General features: G+C 40.6%; 1 protein-coding gene across 1 annotated transcript; it reads left to right on the top strand.

Annotated features, from left to right (window-relative positions):
• The first annotated feature begins 1,226 nt into the window (after window positions 1-1,226).
• Window positions 1,227-4,459, top strand: LOC148031398 (tubulin beta-1 chain). Its single transcript, XM_087684923.1, has 4 exons — window positions 1,227-1,453; window positions 2,513-2,920; window positions 3,134-3,403; window positions 3,538-4,459. The coding sequence occupies exons 2-4, from the start codon at window positions 2,527-2,529 to the stop codon at window positions 4,203-4,205; spliced, it is 1,332 nt and encodes a 443-aa protein (XP_087541049.1). The 5' UTR covers window positions 1,227-1,453; window positions 2,513-2,526; the 3' UTR covers window positions 4,206-4,459.
• The last annotated feature ends 3,908 nt before the right edge of the window (window positions 4,460-8,367 follow it).

Consider the following 8,367-nt stretch of genomic DNA (forward strand, 5'->3'; position numbering starts at 1 on the left):
CTAGGTTGAACATAAGGTGTAAGAAAGATAAGTTGGCATAGTGCATTCCATAATGCACGTATATTTTTGACAAGCGTGTACCTCCATGGGGTGGCTTTGTGACATTGAACTTTGAGTATGTTCTTTGATTACCATTGACAACAAGCACATTTCACAACATGATGTTTGATTGAGGATCAACTCCTCATCAAAATATGAAGGCATATATCTTGTGTCCATATTGTTTATTTAGTGGGGCTCTAAAGTACATGCATCAATACTATGGAAGGCTATTATTATTTCACTCATGCTAACAACCATCTTATAATAGATCAATTGATGGGATTACTATGATATATTTGGTGGGATAAAAAAGGCTAGTAGTAAAGTCACACTTAGGTTAATTAAATGTGGCAACTTCCATTGGAGATGAGAGACCATAAAATTGCAACATGTGAGGAAATTACCTCTCTAACATAGGGGTGGCAACATATGTATAAAGAAGGAAAAAGACCTTGGATTTTTTTTTGGGGGGGTTGGTGGGGTTTGGGGGTTTGTTCAAGGTTTTGTATATGTACATTATGCCTTTGTATTTGGGGGCTACCCCTTTAAAGCCATGTTGCCTCCAAGGTTGTTGGGGAAAGTGAGAATCCACTCCCCCCGCTAACCCCTAGCCATGTGAGTTGGGGTTTTGTTACCCAAACCTTCGCTTACCCATGTGAGAACCCCTTCAGAAGGAGGTGCTAATAGCATTTTGGTGGGTTTAAGATGCTCATTGGTCTGGTTGGAACCGTACAATGTAGATCAACCAATCAAACTCCTCCTTCTTGTAACACAGTTGTAAACCTTTTCACCCTGGAGGAGCACATTGGGGGCAAATGGTTTTGATATGCAAAATTCCACTGGCGCTCTAGGAGCACAAGGTGTGAGACATAGCTCTTAAGGTTTAGTGATGACTCGAAAGGGCGGGCATGCGTGTGGATGTGGGGAGTGTGCAAAGGTACTATGCTCCCTATTTGGGGGGGGGGGGGTCCCTATAGGCTTGAATGGCCTGTTGATTGAGCCTATACCTATAGGGGTAGGTAGATCATGCCATGCACATGAAAAGGACACTTGAGATTGGATTCTTACGAAGATGTTATGGTTGTGGGGATGGTTATGATGGAGGTTTGATTAATTTACCCAGTGCGATCTCAAGAGAAAGGCAATTGTTTATCGAACGTGAGTGTCACCATACCATCATGTAGAAGGGGGGGTATACGCGTGTACAGCTAGGATCGAGCATCTCCTGCCCGATCTTTTGATGCCCCACCCTTTCTCCTCCTCCTTCCTTCTCATCATCACCATCATCATCATCATCGATATCAATTTGCCTCCCCTCCCCCTCCCCTTTCCGCTCCCCTCCCCTCCTCCATTCCTGTTGTCTGCCCGCTCCCCCGTTCGGCAACCTCGGCTCCGATCTCCGCAGCTCCAGGTATGCTCGCGCAGCTTCACTTCGTTCCGCCATTTGTCCTGTATTTTCTCTTGTTTCGCAGCTTCATTTTGTGCCACAGCGCTCCCTTCTGTCGAGAACGCTTTCCATCCAGCAACACCTCTTATAAGGCCGACTTTCTGTGGAGCAGGCTCTTCATTTCATCGTTTCAACCATTAATAAGCTTGAGCTCCTATCTTTTGTTGAAAAAGCTCTTAATTTCATCCATTTATAGGTTTGCGCTGCGGACTTTTGTAGAGAAAGCTCTTTTTCTAAGAGAAAGCACCTCAGTTCAACCATTAACAATGCTAACTTCTGAAAGCTCCTAGCAGATACGCTCGAACGGCCTCCTGCAGAACATCATTGATGATAAGCCGTCTTGCTGTCTAGGTTCTAATTAGGCTTCTAGTGCGAGTAAATGTCCCACTTCTGTTGATGCAATGCTTTGATTCTGAGTCACGTGTTCTCCTTTCTCATGTATTGCATTAGAATGGCTCTTTCCTCTTGGATTGCTCTATAATTTGATCCTTTATCTTGTTTTGCACTAGACTGGTTCTTTTCTCTTGCATTGCTCTACAATTTGATCTTTTATCTTGTAATGCACTAGAATTGTTCCTTTCTCTTGCATTGTACTAGAGGTGTTCCTTTCTCGTGCATTGTACCAGGATTGTTCCTTTCTCCTCCTCTATTGCACTAGACTTATTCTTTTAACTATATTGCTCTCGGTCTATCTGCTTCGAATTTGTAAGGTCTGGAGGGCTTATCTTAAGTATTTTTAAGAGCTATGAGTGTAGTATTCAATGCTATTGGAATGCCTCATGTCTGTGCGATGAGAAATACTTCCTCAATGGCTGCAATTCAGGTCATCTCATGGCTAGTTTGCGTTGTTACACTGTGTCTTATCTATCTTCTCTGCAAAGAGATATGGCAGATCGGCTAGCTCATTGACGTTTTCATTACCTAATAGTCTCATTCATTTGAAACCTGTGGCAGATCTGTTACGAATTTCTTCTTTGGTTTTGCTTGATACTTCCCAGATTGACTAGATTAATCTTTTCTCAGCAAAAGGAAGAAACATGAGAGAGATTCTCCACATCCAAGGAGGACAATGTGGGAACCAGATTGGCTCCAAGTTTTGGGAAGTAATTTGTGATGAACATGGCATAGATCACACTGGCAAATACAGTGGTGATTCTGAGTTACAGCTTGAGCGGATCAATGTGTATTTCAATGAGGCAAGTGGGGGACGCTATGTACCAAGGGCTGTTCTTATGGATCTGGAGCCCGGAACTATGGACAGTGTGCGTACAGGGCCTCTGGGTCAGATTTTCAGGCCAGATAACTTTGTTTTTGGGCAAAGTGGAGCTGGGAATAACTGGGCCAAAGGTCACTACACAGAAGGGGCAGAATTGATTGATTCTGTATTGGATGTGGTTCGCAAAGAGGCAGAAAGCTGTGACTGCCTTCAAGGTAAATCATCAGCTCATAGAGTCAAATTTTCTTCCTTTTTTATTTTTGGTGCATTGCTTGGTTTGATCTGGACAGGAGTAGAATGAATGATATGGTTTCTCAAGGAAGAAAAGCTTGTGTGCACCTGAATTTCCTGTTTCTTTACTTTCCAGTGCAAATCCTGCCAGTTGAATTTCCTAAGGCCCCAGTCAAACAGTTTTGGTTTCTTTGCAGGTTTTGAAGTTTGTCACTCTCTGGGGGGAGGTACAGGGTCTGGCATGGGAACATTGTTAATCTCTAAGATTAGAGAGGAGTATCCAGACCGAATGATGCTCACATTCTCTGTTTTCCCATCTCCTAAGGTATCTGATACTGTTGTGGAGCCATACAATGCCACATTGTCAGTGCATCAGCTTGTGGAGAATGCAGACGAGTGCATGGTTTTGGATAATGAAGCTTTATATGACATTTGTTTTCGCACGTTGAAGCTAACAACTCCGACCTGTAAGTTATAACTTTTGTATGAGATGTATAGAGTTTCTTAGGCTAAGAATTTCTCTTGGATAGATGCTGCTTAATGGGATGTTATCTACAGACTAGTCATCCATCTATCTAATAGAAGATTCTTTTCTCTGTAGTTGGTGATTTGAACCACCTCATATCTGCAACCATGAGTGGAGTCACCTGTTGTCTGAGGTTTCCTGGTCAGCTGAACTCTGACCTCCGCAAGCTTGCAGTGAACTTGATCCCTTTCCCTAGGCTCCACTTCTTCATGGTGGGATTTGCACCTCTCACTTCAAGAGGTTCACAGCAGTATAGAGCTCTTACTGTCCCAGAACTTACTCAACAGATGTGGGATGCCAAGAACATGATGTGTGCAGCTGATCCTCGTCATGGGCGTTACCTGACTGCTTCTGCTATGTTCCGAGGTCGAATGAGTACCAAGGAAGTTGATGAGCAGATGATTAATGTCCAAAACAAAAACTCCTCTTACTTTGTAGAATGGATCCCAAACAATGTGAAGTCCAGTGTTTGTGACATTCCACCAAAAGGTTTGAAGATGGCTTCCACATTCATTGGCAATTCCACCTCAATACAAGAAATGTTCCGTAGAGTTTCAGAGCAGTTCACAGCAATGTTTAGAAGAAAGGCTTTCTTGCACTGGTATACGGGTGAAGGAATGGATGAGATGGAGTTCACTGAAGCTGAGAGTAACATGAATGATCTGGTATCTGAGTATCAGCAATACCAAGATGCTACTGCTGAGGATGAGGTAGATTATGAAGATGAGGAGCCAATGCCATGAGGAGAAGAAGATATGGAATAATGTTCTTCATGATTCTCATGATTGCGCAACGTGATTAGGGGCATTGATTTGTTTGCTAATGACCAGCTATGCTTGGTTCTGTTATCAGTGGTTTAGCCATTGATACTTTTAGTACATTCTTTAAGAGCTTCTGGTTAGTGCTTTTTTCTATGTACTTGGATATTCAATGTTTCAGATCTGTTGTATTCCTGTCTTTATTGAAGAGAATTAGTAGCAGCATTACTATTGAATGATATTTGTGTTACAAGGGCCAGTCCATATGATTTCTTCCGCTTCAAGATGTATTGAGAAGAATTTATTTGTTTGGCTCTCCTTTCTCTTGTGAAGAGGACAATTCTGGAAAGCAACCTCACCGTGTCTCTCTTGTGAAGAGGACAAATTTGGAAATCAACTGCATGAAATTTGTATGATGTACAGTGGCCTAAGGCAATTGTGCGAATTATTTGCAGCTTAACATCATTGAGATCTAACCAATGCGATCTGACCAGGGATGGTGACCAGGGATGGGTGTACACACAAAGATAGTACTGGATTTGAATGTTGAAATGTTAGATTGTTTTGAATGGTATTTTATTTGTGGATTTTGGCTAATACATTGTTAGGTTGCCATCAAACGAAGGACCGAGGGTGCATTGTCAACTACACTGGATATTACCATGGGCCGATTGTATTCAGGAACAGGTTCTTAGCATTGGCCTTAAAAGGGCTTATGCTTATGTGCACTAGAGGATCAGCATTTGAAAGGTTACTTCACCTGAACTCCAGTTCATTGCAACAATGGTGGGATTGTGGCATCTGCCTAGAGCATGACATCTTCTCAGGTCTACAAGGAAGCAACCCCGTGTTAATGTGCCGTTACTTTCCTTTGCTCATAAAAACTGAAACAAAGAATGTGCTTCACCCACAACAAATGTTATACTCTGTCCACATATATTCTCCAAGGCATTCCGTGAGACTAACCTCATTGAATTTGAGTATAGTGCAGATTCAAGAGATTCTCAAGAATCATCATCATAGTTTCTCAAAATTCTATCCAAGGATTGCTAAACACTCAAGTACATTATCCTAAATAACATATAAATTGAGTGCATGTTCAACATTCTCTTTTCTAAACTCATCTTACTAGGTCACCTCATATGCAATCACATTCCTTCCACAAAAGCCTTGCTAACCTTTCCTAAGCCTCTATAGCTATTATAACTACGAAGGCCTTACCACTCAGTCCTTTTCCCTATGAAATACTAGTGGTTAACAAAACAAAACAACCATCGGTCCGGTTGTCATAAGCATGGATTCGTGGTAAGTTAACCTCAACATACGCAAATCCAAAAGTGGCCGTACCACAGTCATAAGCATGGATTCATGGAAAGTTAATCTCAACATATACAAAACCAAAAGTGGCCGTACCACAAACAGAAAGTCACACTTCAAATAGGAAGCATAATCAAATCTAAAAGTAGTCATATCACAAATAGAAACCATACTTTAATTACTAATGACAATGTCACATGCATGAATTTTCCCTTGCCTTTATCCCATTTTTCTTTCTTAGAAAAGTAACAATTCACCTAAAGTTAAAAGTCTTTTAGATTTAAGTTGGTAATGGGCTCACATAGGATCTTTTTACATCACTTTGGGGCCATAGATAAATAGATTTTGATAAAGTTTCTATGTGATTATGAAGAAGAGGAAAAAGATATGTAGATTTTGCAAAGCTTTTGTGTGTGGAGAATAGGGAAATCTCAATGGATTTCAATAGAGCTTTCACGTACGAGAAGAGGGAAATCTTGATGGATTTTGACATAACTTCTATGCACGTGTGGAGAAGAGAAGAAAATCTTGGTGGATTTCAGAAAAGCTACTTGTATGTGAGGAGGAAAAATCTTGATGGATTTTGACAAAGCTTCCAACCACATGTGGAGAAGAAAAAAAATATTGGTGGATTTTGATAGAGTTGCCATGTACATATGGAGAAGAGGGGAAAAGCTTGGTAGGTAGAGAGCTCCTACATGAGAGAGAGAGAGAGAGAGAGAGAGAGAGAGAGAGAGAGGCAAGTTCTCCTCTATCTATATAAACAGTCCATGGATATCTAAAGAGTGCATGTCCATGGATATCCTTGATAACCTTTATTAAGATAATTGTTGAGCATTACATAACATCTAAGGAGCAAGATGGATATAATACACCATAGTATAGTTGCCCTAGGATAAGAGTTGAGGAGAAAGAGTAGTAGGGTATAAGGGTGAGGTACATGGTTCTATATGTGATACACAAGCATTGAGGCATGGTGATTGGATGAGAGGGGTATGGTAAAGGTACAACGCATGGAGATGTGTAGCAATGGTTACAAGATGAGGGGATTGTGGGGTGGTGTTAAGGGAGTATGCACTATGGTGGTGCAAGGTACAAGATAAGAAGAGAGGGTAGGATTCCACAGTATGACAGTAAGTAGAATGGTGTACTTATGGGTGTGCAATGAGTTGTATTGTACACATGTAATGTAATAAATCATGTTTTGATTGGTGCATAATATCATGTTGCCTATGCACTATTGCACTACTTTGTCAACTTTTGGATGTTCTCAAGCTACTCAAGGCTATGAAGTTCAAACATCTTATGCAAGCAAGTGTGATATCAATGAGCATCCAAGCACACTTCGCTTGCACAAGATTGGTAAGTGAAGTTTTTTTTGGGCTCTTTAAGTTTTCTTTTTTCTATGTGGTTCTCGTACTCTTCCTTAATCTCTCTCTCTCTAATCAACTCTTATATCTCTCTATCCGCTTTTGACTATCTAAGCAAATCCCCACTAGTCCACTTTCTACCTAGTTGTGCCTTTTGGAGTGAGTAAGATACACATATGGGAGATAGGTCCCTCACTATTCCATCCCTGCAATCAAGTCTCCTATTATGCAACCATTGTGAGAATGCAACTATTGCAAGTAAATTGATTTTGTCTCCTTGAGCAACGAAATCAAAATGTTGGCCTCTATGAGAGTTTAGCAATAGAACGTTGGATGGGGACTCTTATTCTTTCAAGAGCTCAAGACTCACAACTTACTATCTCTTACCTAGGTTTCTCACACCCCAAACTCCAAATTATCTAATTTTCTTCTCACACAATGAAAGCAAGAAAACCAAATCACTCAAGAGGGTGTAATAGACTCACCTACTTAGCTTTGTCACATTGTAGTTTGAATACTATCAAAGGTTCGATGGTGGCCTTTGATCTATGTGGTGCTCCTTGATTTACATCCACCAGTCCTTTACATATGATTTGATCCAAAATGGCTACACCAATGAGAGAAGAAGAAGAAGAAGAAGAAATGTATGGAGAATAGCTTCTTCAACTAGTCTCACACACACACACACACACACACACACACACACACACACACACTCTCTCTCTCTCTCTCTCTCTCTCTCTCTCTCTCTCTCTCTCTCTCTCTCTCTCTCTCTCTCTCTCTCTCTCTCTCTCTACTTCTAACCCTCCAAGCTATAAAAGCAAAAGGGGAAAAAGAGAAAGAAATCAAATAGAGAAGAAGGGCTTCACTTTTTAAGTCTCTCACTCAAGCTCTTACTCTCATTTTATACGTTCGGTCTTTTTAAAAGATTTCTCACTTAAGTTTGGCACACCCCACTCTTTCTTTCTCTAACATGATGTGACCAATACTTCATTTTTCATACACTTTGGCTTATGTGGACATTAGTTATGTAAAAAAGAATAGATGTTTCTTGTAGCCTTCTTATTCATTGTAGGTTTTCTAAATATAACCACAAGTGGTGATAATATAACTTTTATGGGAGTGAGCCCACTCTTAGCAAACTAATTACAATAATGAATATGTAGCATAGTTGATAAGTTGGAAAATTTGCATGAGCACCTTATGTATGTATGGTACTTGGTAGCTATATTAAGCTCTTTTAAATTTTGATCATGAACTTAAAAAGTTGATAGCACCCTTCCAATCCAGCTTACTTCCACTTTTACTTTTTACTTTTCCTTTACTAGTCTTCCTTGTCAAGCTCAACACTCTTGTATCCATTAATGCATAGAGAGATACTCAAAATGCTCTCTCTTTGTGTGTGTGTGTGTGTGTGTGTCTCTCTCTCTCTCTCTCTCTCTGACTTTAACTTTGAAATC

Source organism: Lygodium microphyllum, chromosome 9 (genome assembly GCF_053477565.2).
Source record: "Lygodium microphyllum isolate KBCC chromosome 9, Lygodium_microphyllum_v1.1.10, whole genome shotgun sequence".
Taxonomy (NCBI): Eukaryota; Viridiplantae; Streptophyta; class Polypodiopsida; order Schizaeales; family Lygodiaceae; genus Lygodium; species Lygodium microphyllum.

What these genes read in the sequence shown, in the direction of transcription:
- LOC148031398 (XM_087684923.1), top strand. Translation starts at nt 2,527, where the DNA reads ATGAGAGAGATTCTCCACATCCAAGGAGGACAATGTGGGAACCAGATT. An exon ending in AAGCTGTGACTGCCTTCAAG is followed by an intron (nt 2,921 to 3,133) that starts GTAAATCATCAG and finishes GTTTCTTTGCAG; the next exon opens with GTTTTGAAGTTTGTCACTCT. An exon ending in GAAGCTAACAACTCCGACCT is followed by an intron (nt 3,404 to 3,537) that starts GTAAGTTATAAC and finishes TTTTCTCTGTAG; the next exon opens with TTGGTGATTTGAACCACCTC.